Source organism: Oncorhynchus tshawytscha, linkage group LG07 (genome assembly GCF_018296145.1).
Source record: "Oncorhynchus tshawytscha isolate Ot180627B linkage group LG07, Otsh_v2.0, whole genome shotgun sequence".
Taxonomy (NCBI): Eukaryota; Metazoa; Chordata; class Actinopteri; order Salmoniformes; family Salmonidae; genus Oncorhynchus; species Oncorhynchus tshawytscha.
Genome location: NC_056435.1, coordinates 61,540 through 84,884, shown reverse-complemented (window position 1 = coordinate 84,884; position 23,345 = coordinate 61,540). Strand labels below are relative to the sequence as shown.

General features: G+C 42.6%; 2 protein-coding genes across 2 annotated transcripts; both read left to right on the top strand.

Moving 5' to 3' along the window:
• Window positions 1-9,931: 9,931 nt before the first annotated feature.
• On the top strand, window positions 9,932-17,762 carry LOC112236034 (adhesion G-protein coupled receptor G7-like). Its single transcript, XM_042324981.1, has 14 exons — window positions 9,932-10,021; window positions 10,596-10,739; window positions 10,859-10,944; window positions 11,052-11,185; window positions 11,399-11,512; window positions 13,547-13,716; window positions 14,252-14,404; window positions 14,549-14,661; window positions 14,917-15,248; window positions 15,471-15,552; window positions 16,012-16,170; window positions 16,754-16,913; window positions 17,140-17,187; window positions 17,709-17,762. Exons 1-14 carry the CDS (start codon window positions 9,962-9,964, stop codon window positions 17,760-17,762), a joined length of 1,809 nt encoding a protein of 602 aa, XP_042180915.1. The 5' UTR covers window positions 9,932-9,961.
• On the top strand, window positions 17,720-21,592 carry LOC121846834 (adhesion G-protein coupled receptor G7-like). The gene is made up of 8 exons (XM_042325018.1): window positions 17,720-17,811; window positions 18,347-18,499; window positions 18,643-18,755; window positions 19,011-19,342; window positions 19,563-19,644; window positions 20,104-20,262; window positions 20,886-21,045; window positions 21,272-21,592. Exons 1-8 carry the CDS (start codon window positions 17,794-17,796, stop codon window positions 21,482-21,484), a joined length of 1,230 nt encoding a protein of 409 aa, XP_042180952.1. The 5' UTR covers window positions 17,720-17,793; the 3' UTR covers window positions 21,485-21,592.
• The last annotated feature ends 1,753 nt before the right edge of the window (window positions 21,593-23,345 follow it).

Here is a 23,345-nt window from a genome sequence, read left to right as displayed (position 1 = left end):
CAATAGTAAATCATTAACTGATACCTGCATGTCAATGCAGACTCTGTAATAGGTAGAGCACAGCATTAGACCTACCAATCCTCTAATAATGTGCAGTCTGCTTACACTGGATGCCTGCAAACACTAGAGATGAAGGAGCTATGGGTTATGGCTGTCTTTGCTACAGGTAAGACTTGCTCTATATTTGATTTATTCAGGGTGTTTTAAGATGTTCAGATGTATGATGCTGTTAAGTTTGCTTTATGATTGAGAATTGCGTAAGAATTGGGGCAGCAGGTAGCCTAGTGGTTAGAGCATTGGGCCAGTAACTGAAAGGTTGCTGTATTGAATCCCGAGCTGACAAGGTAAAAATCTGTCGTTCTGCCCCTGAGCAAGGCAGTTAACCCACTGTTCCCCGGTAGGCCGTCATTGTAAATAAGATGTAGTTCTTAACCGACTTGCCTAGTTAAATAAACATTACATTTAAAAAGAGAATTGGTGTCACTCTCCAGATCTTCAAAAATGAATGATGCTTATTAATGAATTATTACCCATATATAACCTTACTGTTTTTACAGTGTGGTTTATGTGTTTTAAAGTTTAGTTTATATTCAATGATTGATTGATGTTTTGTCTGTTTTCTGCAAGGGATACAATAGCATCAATGAAGACATTGTTTCAGACTTTATTTTTTATCCAAACACTTCTTAGATTTTTTTGTTAATCTGCGGTTTACAAGCTGTGAATAGACTACTGTCAGGTCTCGGATACAGTTGATAACAGAATAGCTTTTGCTATCAACTGTCAACCGTTTATCGGCAGTGACTTATTTCTCCCATAAAGTACAGTAGAAAACATGTCTACACAATGAAACTGGAACAGCATGGATCATCTCCTATGTTTATAGGAACTGACACTATGTTCCCTTGTTTATGTGGTTAACTGAGTTAATTATCTTTTTAAAAATCTCTTTATCACAGGGGGATCTCACCACATCCTCTGCCATTCTAATCACCATTGACATAACTACCGACCCTCAAACAACCGACACTCCAATAACAGACACTCCAGCTACCGACACTCCAGCTACGAACAGTCCAACTACCAACCCTCCAACTACCAACCCAACCAACAACCGACCCTCCAGCTACCAACCCTCCAACTACCGACCCTCCAACTTCTTACCATCCAATTATCAACTTTCCAACTACCGACACTCCAACTGCCTGCACTCCAACCACTGACACTCCAACTATTGCACATCCTTCACTTCCAAGCACAAGAGTGGGTGGAACCAGTACCACACTCCCCACCACCCACACTATTGACTATTGCCACCACTACACTACTATACCTAACCCTGGATCTCACATTCACAGTACACACCATTACACCTAACCCTGGATCTCACATTCACAGTACACACCACTACAATACTATACCTAACTCTGGATCTCACATTCACAGTACACACCACTACACCTAACCCTGGATCTCACATTCACAGTACACACCACTACACTACTATACCTAACCCTGGATCTACCATTCACAGTACACACCACTACAATACTATACCCAACCCTGCATCTCACATTCACAGTACACACCACTACACTACTATACCTAACCCTGGATCTACCATTCACAGTACACACCACTACAATACTATACCCAACCCTGCATCTCACATTCACAGTACACACCACTACACTACTATACCTAACCCTGGATCTACCATTCACAGTACACACCACTACAATACTATACCCAACCCTGCATCTCACATTCACAGTACACACCACTACACTACTATACCTAACCCTGGATCTACCATTCACAGTACACACCACTACAATACTATACCCAACCCTGCATCTCACATTCACAGTACACACCACTACACTACTATACCTAACCCTGGATCTCACATTCAGAATGTATATTTCATGTTTGCAGTCATACACTTGGTCCATGTTGAGATGCATTTTATGTCAATAGGGAATTTCTGCAATTCAACCATCAAGGATGGATTCTCCTTCCCAAGAACAACGGTTGGCTGGTCTGCTTATTCAGAAGAGTCATGTGATGAGAGACAACCAGTGGTATGTTACTTTTATTCACCTAAAATGAAACCATTTTATTCATCTGTTACAGTCCTAATTAATGTTGTATTAGGTAAAACAAAACCTTGACTCTCTTTTTGTCTTGGTTCCTCCATCCGGTTTACCAGAAGCCTCAGCAAGATGTTTGAATGACACCGGCTCTCCAATGTTTGGTCCTCCTCACATTCTGCAGTGTGAATTAACCCTCAGTAACATTCAAGGAAATGTAAGTCAATAGGCATATTTTTTATGACCCTGATTTATGACCAGTCTTGATTTAGTGTTCTTCAGGTCAGTTACTTAGGTCATCATTATGAGGAGTGGATCTTACAGTTTGAAGATCAGTAACAACTGGCTTTTACCATGTTTATCATGTATTCTGTTCCTTTATTCTGCTTAACAGTTGATGAGGAACATTCTTTTTTTATGTGTTTTACATTACTTTTTATTGAGTCATTCAGCAGATGCTCTTATCCACAGTGAGTGCATACATTTTCATACTGTTGCCATGCAAGTGCCGTTCTCTACCAACTGAGCCACTTAATACTGGTAATTTAATATCCAAATGTACTCACAGTTCCGCATGCTGCTGTCACTTATACAATGTTCTGTTGAAAAATAATAAAAACAATTTAAAAAATCATTCTCTCTCCCTGTTCAAGCCCACAGTAAGATTTATCTTGGAATCAGTAAACACATAGTGGTCCAAATTCTCTGGGAAACACAATGGGAGGTTATCCCTTATCTAGTTAGGGGGTAGGCAGTACAGTTCCTGGAGTGCCGCAGGTATTACAGGATTTTGTTCCAACTAGGCACTTCATCTGCTAATTGGTCACTTCCTGGTCGGTTAAATCAAAAACATGATGTGCCTGTGGCCCTCCAAGACCAGGGTTGACTGACCCTGATCAAAGTTATTCATTGACTCTTATCAGCCATAGGGAACAAGGTAGCATATTTGTCCAGTGAACAAGGAAGCACATGTTGTATTGTACAGTGGGGAGAACAAGTATTTCATACACTGCCGATTTTGCAGGTTTTCCTACTTACAAAGCATGTAGAGGTCTGTAATTTTTATCATAGGTACACTTCAACTGTGAGAGACGGAATCTAAAACAAAAATCCAGAAAATCATATTGTATGATTTTTAAGTAATTAATTTGCATTTTATTGCATGACATAACTATTTAATACATCAGAAAAGCAGAGCTTAATATTTGGTACAGAAACCTTTGTTTGCAATTACAGAGATCATACATTTCCTGTAGTTCTTGACCAGGTTTGCACACACTGCAGCAGGGATTTTGGCCCACTCCTCCATAAAGACCTTCTCCAGATCCTTCAGGTTTCGGGGCTGACTTTCGCTGGGCAGGTCGGACTTTCACTTTTAGTTGCCCTGGCTGTGTGTTTTGGGTCGTTGTCATGCTGGAAAACCCAGCCACGACCCATCTTCAATGCTCTTACTGAGGGAAGGAGGTTGTTGGTCTCACGATACATGGCCCCATCCATCCTCCCCTCAATACGGTGCAGTCGTGGCCTAACCTGCCCACCAATTGGACCGGTAGTTGTGCACTAGTGCAGTTAGGCATGCCCTTCACCCTTACCCAGAGCCAGGTAGAAGAGAGAGAAGGAGTGCTCCGTCAGGATCTCTTGACAATAGAGTTTACATTGATAGCATTGGAGTTCCAAGGGGGTTACCTGATGAGTTCTGGATTGGAATCAAGCATCTTATGGTGACAACAGCTGCAACTAGGTTGATGGGATGACAGAATAGAATAGCCTTGGATATGTTACTGGCTGAAAAGAGAAGGGGGGTGTATGAGGTTCGGAGCAGAATGTTGTACTTTCATCCCCGATAACACAGCTCCAGACGGATCAGTGACCAAGGCCCTGGCAGAGAACTGGAGTAGATAATGCTCTAACAAATTTGTTGGATAGTGTGTTTGGGAAAGGAAAAAATGTCATGATCACGGTGTTGTGGGCAACTTTCACCTGTGTGACTGTGTTAGTTTTGTGCGGATGTGGTTTGATTCCGTGAGTGAAAGTTCTCATTTCCAGGATTCTGGAGAGATTGATAACTCAACAGATGGTGAGATACGGAACAATTCAAAGCTCTGACCAGTGGGATGAAGAATACAGACTTCCAGGCCTAGGAGAAGGCTCTGTGTCTTTTAATTGCGAGGAGCCTATGTTTGATGAGACCATTTTTGATGTATAGGTTTCCTTGTTTTGATGTTTAAACTGTTTATTTGATGAAGATTATAACAGAAATCCTGATATGAAGAGTTATGATTCTGAAATAGGCCTAGAACAGTCAATGTAATTACATATATTGGTAGCTGTTACTTTGATTTTGGATAACAATGGATATTTCTAATAAAAATAGATGTGTGCTTGTGAGTATAATATTTAGTCAAAGTGTGGATTGTTATGGGATTTTTATGAATATTGACTAAATGATGTATACAGAACTATAACTGGCAGGAATTCTACCCTGTCTTTCTAGTAGTGTTAAATAATGTTTGTTCATTAGGAAGGGGTTATGTAGCATAGATCTAGGAAGAAAGGAATGCATGTGTGTGCCTAACCTACGTTTGAACCGACCCAGCTATAACTCTGGAGAGATAAGATAGGACAGGGAGAGCCCCTCCAGGTTTCCCGTATCTGAGGGGGACTGGAACTGTCAGCTGAGTGGTAAAAATCTGTGGTGAGACTTCAGTAGAAAAAGAGAGAATCCAAATGTTAGTGTGTATGTATCTGCATAGGTTAGGATGGTATAAAAGGAATGTATTTGTGTGTGCACGAGAGAGCTCTCGCAAATAAATCTGGATCAGCTCAATTGTGAGCTGGGAATTCTGTCTGTTTCATTTAAGACCAGAACTTTACAACCTCTGGTTATCAGACAGATAAATATAATTGGAATTTATGAACATTGATTACAAAATTACTGAACACACTTGTTCACTGATTTGAAAGGAAATGACTGGAATAATAAATATGGTAGAAACTCCCACTAGACCAGGGACATGCAGCTTTGATGGGGTGGGGACCACAAAACATCTGAACTCATCATGAGGGGGCTGCAGTGCCTCGCGGGTCTACGTAACCTCATCCATACCCACACATGCAGTCAGAGCCGGCCCTAGCCTTTTGTGGCCCTAAGTGGAATTTTGTGTGTGTGTCCCTGATTTTCTACACATTTTGACATGGGGCGGAGAGAAATGTACAGTTTTCCAGCTAATTTCCTGAAATTTTACGCTTTACTATTGGATGGAGAGAAATGTTTGCAGTTTTTTAAATGATATCTGAGTGAGAGTGTCGACCACGATTACTACAAGTTTAGATCACTGGCTAGACTATCTTACCAATCTAAACAAGTGTTAGCTGACATGGGCTAATTGAGTGACTATCAGAGACTAACATAACAAGAGAAAAACTGCTGATGCACAACCAAATATTGAAATTGCACTTTGTGTATTCTACTATTCTAACTCTCAAAAAGTAAGTTGAAACCCTAATTTTTTTCTTTCATTTTTTAAAATGTATCCGCGGGTCTACACTGGGCCAGCAGTTGCCCATCTCTGAGTTGGACAATGCCTCTGCGAACCCAATGTTTTTAGATTTGTGGATGAAATTGTGAACGAGTGTACACTTCAGGACGAAGGAGATATTTTTGGGACATACCCATGACTAGGTCAGGGCATGATGTGGCCTAATGAGAGGAGCCATCCAGAACTGAGGGGCAGGACTGAGTTTGGGAAACCCTGTTCTAAAGAAGTATACCTTCTAGTGTCCTCACATGCTAATCCAGACCTCCAAGACACTTCCATTACTTTGTTTTATTCTTCCCCTCTAATCAGGAGATCGAATTACACCTGCTCTAATGGAAAAAAGGTCTGTTTACCTAAACATATACTTTACCTCCCAGCTGCAACCAAGAATGTTTTGCATAGAGAAGGGTAATGCTATTGGTTGACTGGTCCTCACAGTATCCATCCATGTGTATCTAATTTTTTTATCCAGTCATATCTGATCTATTTTCAAATAATTTGTGTCATTGTCTTTACTGATCCTGTTGACAACATTGATTGTGTTGGAGCCAATGTACAATACTTTTCCCTTAATTTCAACACTAAATCATTAACTGGTACCTGTACGTCAATGCGGACTCTGTAATAGGTGGAGCGCAGCATAAGACCAACAGACGTCCTAATAATGTGCAGTCTGCTGACACTGGATGACTGGAAACAGCAGAGATGAAGGAGCTATGGGTTATGGCTGTCTTTGCTACAGGTAAGACTTGCTCTATATTTGATTCATTCAGAGTGATTTAAGATGTTCAGATGTATGATGCTGTTAAGTTTGTTGTATGATTGAGAATTGCGTAACAAAATTGCTGTCACTGTCCAGATGTTCAAAAATTTATGATTAATTTAACTTGTCAATGGATTATTACCAATATATGACCTTACTGTTTTTACGTGGTGGTTAATGAATGTTAAAGTTTAGTTTATAATCAATGATTGATTGATGTTTTGTCTGTTTGCTGCGAGGGATACAATAGCATCAATAAAGACATTGTTTCAGACTTTAGTTTTATCCAAACACTATTAGATGTATCGCTATGCCATTGTTTACAGACTGTGGATAGACTACTGTCAGGTCTCAGATACAGTTGATAACAGAGTAGCCTTTGCTATCAACCGTTTATTGGCAGTGATAATGACTTCTTTCTCTCATAAAGTACAGTAGGAAACATTTCTACACTGATGCAGACACAATGAAACTGGAACAGCATGGATCATCTGCTCTGATTATAGGAACTGACACTATGTTCCCTTGTTCGTGTGCTTTACTGAGTTAATTATCTTTTTTTAAGTCTCTTTATCACAGGGGGATCTCACCACATCATCTGCCATTCCAACCACCATTGACATAACTACCCCAACTACTGATGTCCTTTTAAACCCTGACCCTCCAGCTAGTCCCCCACGAACTACCTACACTCCAACTACCGGCACTCCAACTACTTACACTCCAACTACTGCTGCCCCTTTAACACCTGACCCTCCAACTACTGACTCTCCAGCTACCGACACTCCAGCAGCCGACAATCCAGCAACCGACAGTCCAGCAACCGGCACTCCAATTACATACCCTCCAACTACCGAGAATCCAACTACTGACACTCCAGCAACCGACACTCCACCAACCGACCCTAAAACTACTGATCTTCCAACTACCGACTCTTCAACTACCGAATGTCCAACTACTGATACTCCAACTACCGACTTTCCAACTACCGACACTCCAACTATCGATACTCCAACTACCGACTCTCCAACAACCGACACACCAACTACCGGCACGCCAACGACCGACACTCAAGCTACAGTCACTAAAACTACCGACTGTCCAACTACTGACTGTCCAACAACCTACACATCAACATCTGACACTACAGCTACTGAAACTCCAGCAACCGACACTAAAACTACTGATCCTCCAACTACCAACCTTCCAACTACCGACCTTCTCACTACCGACCCTCCAGCTTACGAAATATCATTAAACTACACTCCAAATACCAACTTACCAACTACCCACTACCCAACTACCGACTTTCCAACAACGGACACTCCAGAAACCGGCACTCCAGCAACCGACCTACAAGCAACCGACCTTCCAGCAACAGACTTTCCAACTTCCGATACTACAGCTACCAACACTCCAGCAGCCGACACTCCAGCAACCGACACTCCACCAACCGACACTCCAACAACCGAAACGCCCACTATCGACACTCCAACTACTGAATGTCCACCTACTGACACTCCAATTACCGACTCTCCAACCACCGACACTCCAGCTACAGTCACTAAAACTACCAACTGTCCAACTACCAACTTTCCAACAACTGACACTCCAGCAACCGACACACAAGCAACCGACACTCCAACTACCGAAACGCCAACTGCCAACACTCCAACTACGGAATGTCCAACTACTGACACTCCAATTACCGACTTTCCAACTACCAACACTCCAACTATCGATACTCCAACTACCGACTCTCCAACTACCGACTGTCCAACTACCGACTGTCCAACTACAGACCCTCCAAATACCGACACTCCAACAACAGGCACGCTATCAACCGGCACGCCAACAACCGACACGTCAATATCTGACACTACATCTACCAACACTCCAGCAACCAACACTCCAGCAATGGACATTCCAACTACCGATGCTCCAACTACTGACACACCAACTACTGGCTGTCCAACTACTGACTGTCCAACTACCGACTTCACAACTACCGACACTCCAAATACCGGCACGCCACCGACATCTGACACGCTAACAACCGACATGCCAACAACCGAGACGCCAACAACTGACATTCCAACTACCGACATTTCAACTACTGAACATACTTCACTTCCATACACAATAGTGTGTGGACCAATTACCACTCCCCCCATCACCTCTCCCACCACCACCTTTCCCACCACCACCTTTCCCACCACCACCTTTCCCACCACCAACCCCCCCCACCACAACCTCTACCACCACCCCCACCATCACCCTCCCACCAGACCACTCCCACCACCATCCCCCCACCCCACCAACCTCTCCCACCACCACCTCTACCACACACCCCCACCATCCCACCACTCTCCCACAATTCCCAGACCCTCCCACCTACCACCACCACCATCTCTCCCCCACCACCTCTCCCCCCCACCACCAGCTCTCCCACCACCACCTTTCTACCCCACTCTCACCACCTCTCCTCAATCCCACCACCACCTCTCCCACCACCATTCCCACCACCATCTCTCCCACCACCTCTCCCACCACCACCAACATCATCTCTCCCACCACCACCTCTCCCACCACCATCCCTCCCAATCCCAACCACCACCTCTCCCCCACCACCAACCTCCCACCACCACCTCTCCCACAATCCCATCCACCACCACCTCTCCTACAATCCCCACCACCACCTCTCCCACCACCATCACCTCTCCCACCACCATCTCTCCCACCACCTCTCCCACCACCCCCAACATCATCTCTCCCACCACCATCACCTCTCCCACCACCATCTCTCCCACCACCTCTCCCACCACCCCCAACATCATCTCTCCCACCATCACCTCTCCCACCACCAACTCTCCCACCACCTCTACCACCACCCCCAACATCATCTCTCCCACCACCACCTCTCCCACAATCCCAACCACCACCTCTCCCACCACAACCTTTCCCACAATCCCCACCACCACCTCTCCTACAATCCCCACCACCACCTCTCCCACCACCATCACCTCTCCCACCACCATCTCTCCCACCACCTCTCCCACCACCTCTCCCACCACCACCTCGACCACCACCTCGACCACCACCCCTCCTCTGGTCTGTATCAACGGTGGTAAGCTAAAGAGTCAAGTTTGTATCTGTCCTGATGAGTGGACTGGAGAGACCTGTTCAGATGGTACATTCACAGTACACACCACCACACTACTATACCTAACCCTGGATCTTACATTCAGAATGTATATTTCATGTTTGCATGTTGAAATGTATTTTATTTCGATAGGGAATTTCTGCAATTCAACCAGCAAGGATGGATTCTCCTTCCCAAGAACACCGGTTGGCTGGTTTACTTATTCAGTAGAGTTATGTGATGAGAAGACAACCACTGGTATGTTACTTTTATTCACCTAAAATGAAACCATTTTATTCATCTGTTACAATCCTAATTAATGTTTTATTATGTAAAACAAAACCTTGACTCTCTTTTTGTCTTGTTTCCTCCATCCGGTTTACCAGAAGCCTCAGCAAGATGTTTGAATGACACCGGCTCTCCAATGTTTGGTCCTCCTCACATTCTGCAGTGTGAAGTAACCCTCAGTGACATTCAAGGAAATGTAAGTCAATAGGCATATTTTTTATGATCCTGATTTATGACCAGTCTTGATTTCGTGTTCTTCTTTCTTTGGGTCAATTACCTAAACCAACTCAACTACCTCATACCTCAATGCATTGACTCGATACTGGTACTCCCTGTATATAGCTTCGTTATTGTTATTTTATTGTGTTACTATTTCCTCAGGTGCTAATTTTGATACTTTTTACCTCTGCATTATTGGGTCGTAAGTGAGCATTTCACAGTAAAGTCTACATCTGCTGTATTTGGCCCCTGTGAAAAATCAAATTTGATTTACAGTTATTATCATGAGGAGTCCATCTTACAGTTTGAACACCTGGCTTTCACCTTCAACTCATGTATTCTGTTCTTTTACTCTGCTTAACAGTTGATGATGAACATAATTGTTTTATTTCCTGTGTTTTACATTACATTGAATTTGCATGCATTTGAATATATTGTTTTACTTTTTTTGTACTGTCCCCTGTTTGGAATTGAACCCTTAACCCTGGCATTGCAAGTGCCTTGCTCTAGTAAAATCAAATGAATAAAAATCCTTCTCTGTTCCTATTCAGATCTCTAGCAGTTCAGGTGATTTACTACAGTTAGCCTTCAGTACTCAGATCCTGACCAACCAAAAACATCAGCTGTCAGCTGACAACATCACCACAGCAGCTCAGATCGCTAACACACTGCTTAAGTCTGCAAAAATCACACAGGTATAAGATGTTTTGAAATCAAGTCGTGAACTATGACATGTTCTGGAGAGAAACGTGAGGTTGTCACTGCAGTGACTTGAACACTTGAGGTTCATCCCCTGGTTTTGATCATGTTGCAGGACATCGCAGTGGCAGCTGTAACCACCATCAGTCAGCTGCTGAATGCCAGTGAGGAGAGTACACAGGAGAGAGACGCTGTCCAGAGGTATGTGTGTTTGTGTTTCTCCATACGTTTGATTTTATGTGTGTACGTGTGCCTCTGCGTTTCTGCATGGGTGCATGTAAACAAATGTTTTTATGTTTCTCTCCCAGCCTCACAGAGACCCTGGAGAAATTTTCCTTGGACCAGCACAATCATGTGTCCTTGGTGGTTCAGCCCAACCTGGCAGTCCAGTCTGTCCAAGTACCAAGTGACACAGTAGGGATCCAGTTTACTGCTCTAACTGGTGAGTGAGACTGCTAGTGAACCCGCAAACTGTAATTTAAAGTGATAATTTGTATCTGTGTTAAAATACCAGACTGGTTCAAGCAAAACAACAATTCAAATGTTTCTCCTCTGTTGGTCAGTAAGGTTTGGTATGGATTACAGACAAATACAGAAGTAACACTATATATTGCTCTGCTTTAAATTGCTAAATCAAATGAATCTCCTTCTCCAGGAAGTTCTGGTAATTTTGTGGCCGACAGAATTAATCTCAACATCAATACCTCTGAACTGATAGCTGACAAAGGAGGTTCTACCGATGTCCAGATTGTTATCAAATTCCCTCCAGGTGAGCCAATGTTGGTATACAAACATAGTGTATAAACTCAAGCTTCAATTTCCTTGTTTAGGTTTCACTGAGAGAACTTAACTGCTCTTTGTGGTCATCGAAATCAGGTAAGCAGTGTCAGATGAGATATGGATAAGTAAACTAATGATAAGTAATTTGGCTTTCACGATAAGCCTACAAGGCAAGGTCAAGTTACTCATGTACAGTGGGGCAAAAAAAGCATTTAGTCAGCCACCAATTGTGCAAGTTCTCCCACTTAAAAAGATGAGAGAGGCCTGTAATTCTCATCATAGGTACACTTCAACTATGACAGACAAAATGAGAAAAAAAATCCAGAAAATCACATTGTAGATTTTTGATTAATTAATTTGCAAATTATGGTGGAGAATAAGTATTTGGTCAATAACAAAAGTTTATCTCAATACTTTGTTATATACCCTTTGTTGGCAATGACAGAGGTCAAACGTTTTCTGTAAGTCTTCACAAGGTTTTCACACACTGTTGCTGGTATTTTGGCCCATTCCTCCATGCAGATCTCCTCTAGAGCAGTGATGTTTTGGGGCTGTTGCTGGGCAACACGGACTTTCAACTCCCTCCAAAGATTTTCTATGGGGTTGAGATCTGGAGACTGGCTAGGCCACTCCAGGACCTTGAAATGCTTCTTACAAAGCCACTCCTTCGTTGCCCGGGCAGTGTGTTTGGGATCATTGCCATGCTGAAAGACCCAGCCACGTTTCATCTTGCTGATGGAAGGAGGTTTTCACTCAAAATCTCACGATACATGGCCCCATTCATTCTTTCCTTTACACGGATCAGTCGTCCTGGTCCCTTTGCAGAAAAACAGCCCCAAAGCATGATGTTTCCACCCCCATGCTTCACAGTAGGTATGGTGTTCTTTGGATGCAACTCAGCATTCTTTGTCCTCCAAACACGACGAGTTGAGTTTTTCCAAAAAGTTCTATTTTGGTTTTATCTGACCATATGACATTCTCCCAATCTTCTTCTGGATCATCCAAATGCTCTCTAGCAAACTTCAGACGGGCCTGGACATGTACTGGCTTAAGCAGGGGGACACGTCTGGCACTGCAGGATTTGAGTCCCTGGCGACGTAGTGTGTTACTGATGGTAGGCTTTGTTACTTTGGTCCCAGCTCTCTGCAGGTCATTCACTAGGTCCCCCCGTGTGGTTCTGGGATTTTTGCTCACTGTTCTTGTGACCCCACGGGGTGAGATCTTGTGTGGAGCCCCAGATCGAGGGAGATTATCAGTGGTCTTGTATCTTCCATTTCCTAATAATTGCTCCCACAGTTGATTTCTTCAAACCAAGCTGCTTACCTATTGCAGATTCAGTCTTCCCAGCCTGGTGCAGGTCTACAATTTTGTTTCTGGTGTCCTTTGACAGCTCTTTGGTCTTGGCCATAGTGGAGTTTGGAGTGTGACTGTTTGAGGTTGTGGACAGGTGTCTTTTATACTGATAACAAGTTCAAACAGGTGCCATTAATACAGGTAACGAGTGGAGGACAGAGGAGCCTCTTAAAGAAGAAGTTACAGGTCTATGAGAGCCAGAAATCTTGCTTGTTTGTAGGTGACCAAATACTTATTTTCCACCATAATTTGCAAATAAATTCATTAAAAATCCTACAATGTGATTTTCTGGATTTAATTTTCTTATTTTGTCTGTCATAGTTGAAGTGTACCTATGATGAAGATTACAGGCCTCTCTCATCTTTTTAAGTGGGAGAACTTGCACAATTGGTGGCTGACTAAATACTTTTTTGCCCCACTGTATATAAAGTCCTGATATGAAAAACATTCTCTCTCTCTCAAACACGCTCAATTAAATTCAAAGGGTTTTATTGGCATGGGAAACATATATTTACATTGCCAAAGCTAGTGAAATAGATAATAAACAAAGGTGAAAAAAGGAACTGTAAACATTACATTCACAAAAATTTCAATGGAATAGAGACATTTCAAATGTAATATTATGGCTATGTAGTGTTTTAACAATGTCTCTCTCTCTCTCTCCACTCAGTTTTACGTAGTAAAAACACAAACCACTCCATTGGTTTTGTGCTCTACCAAAACGACCGGTTCTTCAGGTCCAGGGCTTTCAGAGCTTCTTTAGGCACCAGCAGGAGGGTCATCTCTGCTAACCTGGGACAAGTGTCTGGGTTACATGTTGAGATGCTCTTCAAGCCCACAGTAAGATTTATCTTGGAATCAGTAAACACATAGTGGTCCAAATTCTCTGGGACACATGATGGGAGGTTATCCATTATCTAAGTCAGGGGTTAGGCAGCACAGTTCCTGGAGTGCCGCAGGTATTACAGGATGTTGTTCCAACTAGGCACTTCATCTGACCAACTGAGCTATTTGTTCAGTTCAGTGATTGTCTAAAGTCAGCACACCTGGTCTTCCAGGTCATTTAAATCAAAACAGGATGTGCCTGTGGCCCTCCAGGACCAGGGTTGCCTACCCTTGATCTAAGATATCCATTGACGCTTATCAGCCATAAGGAACAAGGAAGCATATTTTGGCCAGTGAACAAGGAAGCACATGTTGTATTGTATATAATATGATGTATAAAATATCTTTTAAAAAAATCTCACATCTGCTTAATGACCTGTTATACTTCACAATTTCCTTTATGATTATTATTTTTAAATTAAGAATACTGTGAATGCATGTGTTTTTCTGAAGGATTTACAGTGAGATTGTTTCTGTTCTTACTTCTCAGACTGTCCCCAACGCCTCCCTCTATGACTTTGCCTGCGTGTGGTGGAACTACACGTTGAAAGACTGGAGCACCTTTGGCTGCTCCAAAGTCAACCACTCAGAAGACGGCCTGCGTTGTTTCTGTAATCACACCACTAACTTTGCTGTGCTGATGGTGAGTAGCTAGCTGCCTTCATCTCCCTTTTACTGACCACACTCTGACTTATCTTTTACATCATTAGCAGGATCCAGACACATGAGGGCAATGACTTTCTATATGACTGTGACAGAAACATATTTTTTTATGTTCTTTCTACAGTCGTACAGGAAGGATTTTAAATACGCTGAAGCGCTAAACTGGATCACCATATTGGGATGCTCCATGTCCATCATAGGGTTGAGTTTAACAATAACATTCCAGATCGCAACCAGGTAAGATCCTACAGGGTTCCAGAACCAATTCAAAATATACAGTAACATTCCAGATCGTGACCCGGTAAGATCCTACAGGGTTCCAGAACCAATTCAAAATATTTGGTGCTTCTCAACAGTGTAAAGAAGCCCTTTGTCTGATCCAACAGGACTTGATAGGTGAAACCATTTTAAAACCCACTATTAATGAACCAACACATCCATAACTACACATATAACTTCCCTAACATAGTGTTGTCTATCACTTAACCCCAGGAAATCACGCAAAACCAACCCAACAGTTCTCTTAGTGAGCGTCTGCATGTGTCTCCTGATCTTCACCCTCCTCTTCATGTTGGGAGTGGACAACCCTCATAAACAGCTGGACAAACCTGAAATACAGGAGGACAACGTTCTCCCCCCGTCCGACAAACACACAGAGCAGGACAGGGGGCCCTGTACTGCAGTGGCAGTCCTGCTGCAGTACTTCCTGTTGGGGACATTCACCTGGAACACGCTGTACGCCACACATGTCTTCCTGATGATCAGAAACAGCCTGGCCACCAGCCCGTCACACTTCACAGCCTATACCATGGCCATCGGATGGGGTAGGACAGCATGGAGAAAAATACATTATTTTGTTGTTTCAGAAGCTATGGCTGGCATTAGCCCTGGGCTCCTTGGACCAAAACTAATGCTAGGTGATATTTTCAGGCTCTAGTTAGCCTGAAATAGAACATAAAAGCAAATTGTATAGAGGATGTATGTGTAGTGTATATTTCTGCATGCAAATCTACCAGGAAATAACAACATCATTCTCTGTCTTTTAGGACTGCCTGCGGTTGTGGTGGCCGTCACCTTAGGAATTAGTTACAGAGTGGATGATCCACTGGGTTACAGGCAGGAGGAATTGTGAGTCAATACTACTACTGTACTACTGTACTACTTCTCTGTACTGGATTGTACTATACTATACTGTACTATACTATACTGAACTGTACTATACTACTTCTGTATTACTTCACTGTACTGTACTATACTACCACAGCTACACCTGAGTACTGTTTTGTGCTGTACAGCAAATTTCTTTCTCTGTGGTTATTACATAATAGGTTCATTTTGAACTAAAGTGGGGCAATTGATTATCCCTGTCAGTTTTTGTATGTATATGTTTATTATGCATGTGAATAATTGGCAATATTAAAAGTAAAAAATATAGATAGAGTATATTATGAATGATCCATTTTTCTCCATAGTTTCTTACTTATGCTACCCACCAGGTTTGATTAAAACCACGTTCTTCAAATAACAGGCATTCTGTTTTGTCTGTCATAGAGTCCCACTCTCTAACTCATTCATTTGACCTCTCAGTTGCTGGCTTGCAGCCCTCGATCCAAAGGGGAACTTTGATTTCAAGCTGCCAATGTTTTGGGGGTTCCTGATACCTGTGGCGTTCATGCTTATCTTCAACACAGTGATGTTGGTATATTTTGCAGTTACAACAGGCAAGACCAACCCACATTTAACCAGGTAACATTAATGCGGGCATGAGGTAGAAAGTTGGAGTCACAAAGATCTGTCTTGATTTAAATACCTACTAACAAGCTTGTTAAGTTTAAATTATCTTTCAATGAAAAGCCTATTATAAATGATTTATTTATTATTAGTTATTAGTAACCAAATCACAATTGAATAAGCACCGTGCTCTAACCCACTCACCCACTGGAAGTCAAATGTTCTTCTACCACAGCATTACAGCAGTCTATTACAGCAGTCTATTACAGCAGTCTATTACAGCAGTCTATTACAGCAGTCTATTACAGCAGTCTATTACAGCAGTCTATTACAGCACTCTATTACAGCAGTCTATTACAGCAGTCTATTACAGCAGTCTATTACAGCAGTCTATTACAGCAGTCTATTACAGCAGTCTATTACAGCAGTCTATTACAGCAGTCTATTACAGCAGTCTATTACAGCAGTCTATTACAGCAGTCTATTACAGCAGTCTATTACAGCAGTCTATTACAGCAGTCTATTACAGCAGTCTATTACAGCAGTCTATTACAGCAGTATATTACAGCACTCTAAGTATGTTGGTTATGTTTCCCAGTACAAGACACACATCGATGAAGAAGAAGTTCCTCAGTAGCTTCTCTCTGGCTGTGGTGCTCGGTCTCTCCTGGATCCTGGGCTATCTGTTGCTCATTACACAGAACCAGACCATGTACACCATACTCAACATCTCCTTCTGTGTACTCACCACCACTCAGGTAGTAAATGTATGCACTCACTACTGTAAGTCTGCTAAATGACTCAAATGTAAACTAGAAATACTTGTGTCTATTATACCACAGAACCAGACATGATTTACAATTAGACACCTACTAAACATAAATAAATTGAGCTGGTCTTTATGGAAACGCTACCTTTTGTTTGTCCTTGTGTGTTCCTGAAATTACTTGATAACGTCTTTGTGTTTTTGCTTTGTCTCCACAGGGCTTGCAGATTTTCATTTTGTTCACAGCGAGAACAGCAATTTTGTTTGTAGGTGACCAAATACTTATTTTCCACCATAATTTGCAAATAAATTCATTAAAAATCCTACAATGTGATTTTCTGGATTTAATTTTCTTATTTTGTCTGTCATAGTTGAAGTGTACCTATGATGAAGATTACAGGCCTCTCTCATCTTTTTAAGTGGGAGAACTTGCACAATTGGTGGCTGACTAAATACTTTTTTGCCCCACTGTATATAAAGTCCTGATATGAAAAACATTCTCTCTCTCTCAAACACGCTCAATTAAATTCAAAGGGTTTTATTGGCATGGGAAACATATATTTACATTGCCAAAGCTAGTGAAATAGATAATAAACAAAGGTGAAAAAAGGAACTGTAAACATTACATTCACAAAAATTTCAATGGAATAGAGACATTTCAAATGTAATATTATGGCTATGTAGTGTTTTAACAATGTCTCTCTCTCTCTCTCCACTCAGTTTTACGTAGTAAAAACACAAACCACTCCATTGGTTTTGTGCTCTACCAAAATGACCGGTTCTTCAGGTCCAGGGCTTTCAGAGCTTCTTTAGGCACCAGCAGGAGGGTCATCTCTGCTAACCTGGGACAAGTGTCTGGGTTACATGTTGAGATGCTCTTCAAGCCCACAGTAAGATTTATCTTGGAATCAGTAAACACATAGTGGTCCAAATTCTCTGGGACACATGATGGGAGGTTATCCATTATCTAAGTCAGGGGTTAGGCAGCACAGTTCCTGGAGTGCCGCAGGTATTACAGGATGTTGTTCCAACTAGGCACTTCATCTGACCAACTGAGCTATTTGTTCAGTTCAGTGATTGTCTAAAGTCAGCACACCTGGTCTTCCAGGTCATTTAAATCAAAACAGGATGTGCCTGTGGCCCTCCAGGACCAGGGTTGCCTACCCTTGATCTAAGATATCCATTGACGCTTATCAGCCATAAGGAACAAGGAAGCATATTTTGGCCAGTGAACAAGGAAGCACATGTTGTATTGTATATAATATGATGTATAAAATATCTTTTAAAAAAATCTCACATCTGCTTAATGACCTGTTATACTTCACAATTTCCTTTATGATTATTATTTTTAAATTAAGAATACTGTGAATGCATGTGTTTTTCTGAAGGATTTACAGTGAGATTGTTTCTGTTCTTACTTCTCAGACTGTCCCCAACGCCTCCCTCTATGACTTTGCCTGCGTGTGGTGGAACTACACGTTGAAAGACTGGAGCACCTTTGGCTGCTCCAAAGTCAACCACTCAGAAGACGGCCTGCGTTGTTTCTGTAATCACACCACTAACTTTGCTGTGCTGATGGTGAGTAGCTAGCTGCCTTCATCTCCCTTTACTGACCACACTCTGACTTATCTTTTACATCATTAGCAGGATCCAGACACATGAGGGCAATGACTTTCTATATGACTGTGACAGAAACATATTTTTTTATGTTCTTTCTACAGTCGTACAGGAAGGATTTTAAATACGCTGAAGCGCTAAACTGGATCACCATATTGGGATGCTCCATGTCCATCATAGGGTTGAGTTTAACAATAACATTCCAGATCGCAACCAGGTAAGATCCTACAGGGTTCCAGAACCAATTCAAAATATACAGTAACATTCCAGATCGTGACCCGGTAAGATCCTACAGGGTTCCAGAACCAATTCAAAATATTTGGTGCTTCTCAACAGTGTAAAGAAGCCCTTTGTCTGATCCAACAGGACTTGATAGGTGAAACCATTTTAAAACCCACTATTAATGAACCAACACATCCATAACTACACATATAACTTCCCTAACATAGTGTTGTCTATCACTTAACCCCAGGAAATCACGCAAAACCAACCCAACAGTTCTCTTAGTGAGCGTCTGCATGTGTCTCCTGATCTTCACCCTCCTCTTCATGTTGGGAGTGGACAACCCTCATAAACAGCTGGACAAACCTGAAATACAGGAGGACAACGTTCTCCCCCCGTCCGACAAACACACAGAGCAGGACAGGGGGCCCTGTACTGCAGTGGCAGTCCTGCTGCAGTACTTCCTGTTGGGGACATTCACCTGGAACACGCTGTACGCCACACATGTCTTCCTGATGATCAGAAACAGCCTGGCCACCAGCCCGTCACACTTCACAGCCTATACCATGGCCATCGGATGGGGTAGGACAGCATGGAGAAAAATACATTATTTTGTTGTTTCAGAAGCTATGACTGGCATTAGACCTGGGCTCCTTGGACCAAAACTAATGCTAGGTGATATTTTCAGGCTCTAGTATGCCTGAAATAGTACATAAAAGCAAATTGTATAGAGGATGTATGTGTAGTGTATATTTCTGCATGCAAATCTACCAGGAAATAACAACATCATTCTGTCTTTTAGGACTGCCTGCGGTTGTGGTGGCCGTCACCTTAGGAATTAGTTACAGAGTGGATGATCCACTGGGTTACAGGCAGGAGGAATTGTGAGTCAATACTACTACTGTACTACTGTACTACTTCTCTGTACTGGATTGTACTATACTATACTGTACTATACTATACTGAACTGTACTATACTACTTCTGTATTACTTCACTGTACTGTACTATACTACCACAGCTACACCTGAGTACTGTTTTGTGCTGTACAGCAAATTTCTTTCTCTGTGGTTATTACATAATAGGTTCATTTTGAACTAAAGTGGGGCAATTGATTATCCCTGTCAGTTTTTGTATGTATATGTTTATTATGCATGTGAATAATTGGCAATATTAAAAGTAAAAAATATAGATAGAGTATATTATGAATGATCCATTTTTCTCCATAGTTTCTTACTTATGCTACCCACCAGGTTTGATTAAAACCACGTTCTTCAAATAACAGGCATTCTGTTTTGTCTGTCATAGAGTCCCACTCTCTAACTCATTCATTTGACCTCTCAGTTGCTGGCTTGCAGCCCTCGATCCAAAGGGGAACTTTGATTTCAAGCTGCCAATGTTTTGGGGGTTCCTGATACCTGTGGCGTTCATGCTTATCTTCAACACAGTGATGTTGGTATATTTTGCAGTTACAACAGGCAAGACCAACCCACATTTAACCAGGTAACATTAATGCGGGCATGAGGTAGAAAGTTGGAGTCACAAAGATCTGTCTTGATTTAAATACCTACTAACAAGCTTGTTAAGTTTAAATTATCTTTCAATGAAAAGCCTATTATAAATTATTTATTTATTATTAGTTATTAGTAACCAAATCACAATTGAATAAGCACCGTGCTCTAACCCACTCACCCACTGGAAGTCAAATGTTCTTCTACCACAGCATTACAGCAGTCTATTACAGCAGTCTATTACAGCAGTCTATTACAGCAGTCTATTACAGCAGTCTATTACAGCAGCAGTCTATTACAGCAGTCTATTACAGCAGTCTATTACAGCAGTCTATTACAGCACTCTATTACAGCAGTCTATTACAGCAGTCTATTACAGCAGTCTATTACAGCAGTCTATTACAGCAGTCTATTACAGCACTATTACAGCAGTCTATTACAGCACTCTATTACAGCAGTCTATTACAGCACTCTATTACAGCAGTCTATTACAGCAGTCTATTACAGCAGTCTATTACAGCAGTCTATTACAGCAGTCTATTACAGCAGTCTATTACAGCAGTCTATTACAGCAGTATATTACAGCACTCTAAGTATGTTGGTTATGTTTCCCAGTACAAGACACACATCGATGAAGAAGAAGTTCCTCAGTAGCTTCTCTCTGGCTGTGGTGCTCGGTCTCTCCTGGATCCTGGGCTATCTGTTGCTCATTCCACAGAACCAGACCATGTACACCATACTCAACATCTCCTTCTGTGTACTCACCACCACTCAGGTAGTAAATGTATGCACTCACTACTGTAAGTCTGCTAAATGACTCAAATGTAAACTAGAAATACTTGTGTCTATTATACCACAGAACCAGACATGATTTACAATTAGACACCTACTAAACATAAATAAATTGAGCTGGTCTTTATGGAAACGCTACCTTTTGTTTGTCCTTGTGTGTTCCTGAAATTACTTGATAACGTCTTTGTGTTTTTGCTTTGTCTCCACAGGGCTTGCAGATTTTCATTTTGTTCACAGCGAGAACAGCAATTTTCAAAAAAAAAATGTCAAGTGCTTTGAAATCTGTCTCTAGTGTTGGGATCCCTCTTCACACTAGGAAGTTCAGTCTATGGCGAGATGAGCACAGTGATAAAGTGGAATCATACACACATCTGGACACTGATCTGTCATTTCCACCTTGGTCCTCACAGACATCTAGCTGATGGGCTGTAAGTTCAACCTCTGTTGTAAAATATCTCATATACCTCCACTATTTTCCTATACACACAACATTTTGTATCAACGTATATTCACTGCGAATTCCCTCAGAAGTTGTGTTGTTCAATGATTTTTTGCATAAATACCGTATATCCTGAACATTTGTTCTTTATAAAATGTTACTGTTTTAAATACTGTTAATGTTACTGTTTAAAAATCTTTAATCATTCTCTTTTAAGCGGATGTTTATAGTTATTCATAGTGAGAAGAACCACTATTTTACACAATATCTCAGAAAATAGATTTAGACAGTGTAGCCCAGGGGTGTCAAACAAATGTTCCCCTCAGGCCACATTTGGTCATTAGCGAGGTCAGATGGGACGCACTTAAAATTGATTAAGAAGCTTCTACTCCATCGGCCTGTACAGCACAGGAAGCAAGCTGCAGCTGCCAGTTACATCTGTGGTAGAGGACTGCAAGGCAACAAACGCACGTCAGCCTATGATGCTGTGGGACAGCAAGGATGAGAGGGTTCGACAGGCAGAGATTGTGGTCAGTGGTCACAAGTGATAAACCAGCTGAGCACTCAGGGAGGCGGAGGAACATCAAACCAATATAGACTGGTTCTGGGATGCACAACCTGGTCAAGCTGGAAGAAAGCAGATCCAAAGGAGTGATGTGGTGCAGATGGAGGTCTGAAAGGCTGAGGAAGAAAACAGGGAGGTATGAAACACTGAGGAAGAAAGCAAGCGTGTCAGACGGAGGTCTGAAAGGTTGAGGAAGAAAGCAGGCATTTCAGAGAGAGGTATGAAAGGTTGAGGAAGAAAACAGGGAGGTATGAAACACTGAGGAAGAAAGCAGGCATGTCAGAGGGAGGTATGAAGGTTGAGGAAGAAAGCAGGGAGGTATGAAACACTGAGGAAGAAAGCAGGCATGTCAGAGGGAGGTATGAAAGGTTGAGGAAGAAAGCAGGCATTTCAGAGAGAGGTATGAAAGGTTGAGGAAGAAAGCAGGGAGGTATGAAACACTGAGGAAGAAAACAGGCATGTCAGAGGGAGGCATGAAAGGTTGAGGAAGAAAGCAGGGAGGTATGAAACACTGAGGAAGAAAGCAGGCATGTCAGAGGGAGGTATGAAAGGTTGCGGAAGAAAGCAGGCATGTCAGAGTCGTGAAAAAACACAGCAGCTGGACATGCTGGGGGACATGCTGGACATGCTGGGGGACATGCTGGGGGACATGCTGGACATGCTGGGGGACATGCTGGGGGACATGCTGGACATGCTGGGGGACATGCTGGACATGCTGGACATGCTCGGGGACATGCTGGACATGCTGGGGGATATGCTGGACATGCTGGGGGACATACTGGACATGCTTGGGGACATGCTGGACATGCTGGACATGCTGGGGAACATGCTGGACATGCTGGACATGCTTGGGGACATGCTTGGGGACATGCTGGGGGACATGCTGGACATGCTGGATATGCTGGACATGCTGGGGGACATGCTGGACATGCTGGACATGCTGGGGGACATGCTGGGGGATATGCTGGGGGACATGCTGGACATGCTGGGGGACATGCTGGACATGCTCGGGGACATGCTGGACATGCTGGGGATATGCTGGACATGCTGGGGGACATGCTGGACATGCTGGGGGACATGCTGGACATGCTGGACATGCTGGACATGCTGGGGGACATGCTGGACATGTTGGACATGCTGGGGGACATTCTGGACATGCTGGACATGCTGGGGGACATGTTGGACATGCTGGACATGCTGGGGGACATGCTGGGGGACATGCTGGGGGACATGCTGGGGGACATGATGGACATGCTGGACATGCTGGGGGACATGCTGG

What these genes read in the sequence shown, in the direction of transcription:
- LOC112236034 (XM_042324981.1), top strand. Translation starts at nt 9,962, where the DNA reads ATGTTTGGTCCTCCTCACATTCTGCAGTGTGAAGTAACCCTCAGTGAC. An exon ending in TCAGTGACATTCAAGGAAAT is followed by an intron (nt 10,022 to 10,595) that starts GTAAGTCAATAG and finishes GTTCCTATTCAG; the next exon opens with ATCTCTAGCAGTTCAGGTGA. An exon ending in CGAGAACAGCAATTTTGTTT is followed by an intron (nt 17,188 to 17,708) that starts GTAGGTGACCAA and finishes CCGGTTCTTCAG; the next exon opens with GTCCAGGGCTTTCAGAGCTT.
- LOC121846834 (XM_042325018.1), top strand. An exon ending in ACATTCCAGATCGCAACCAG is followed by an intron (nt 18,756 to 19,010) that starts GTAAGATCCTAC and finishes ACTTAACCCCAG; the next exon opens with GAAATCACGCAAAACCAACC. An exon ending in GTGTACTCACCACCACTCAG is followed by an intron (nt 21,046 to 21,271) that starts GTAGTAAATGTA and finishes TTGTCTCCACAG; the next exon opens with GGCTTGCAGATTTTCATTTT.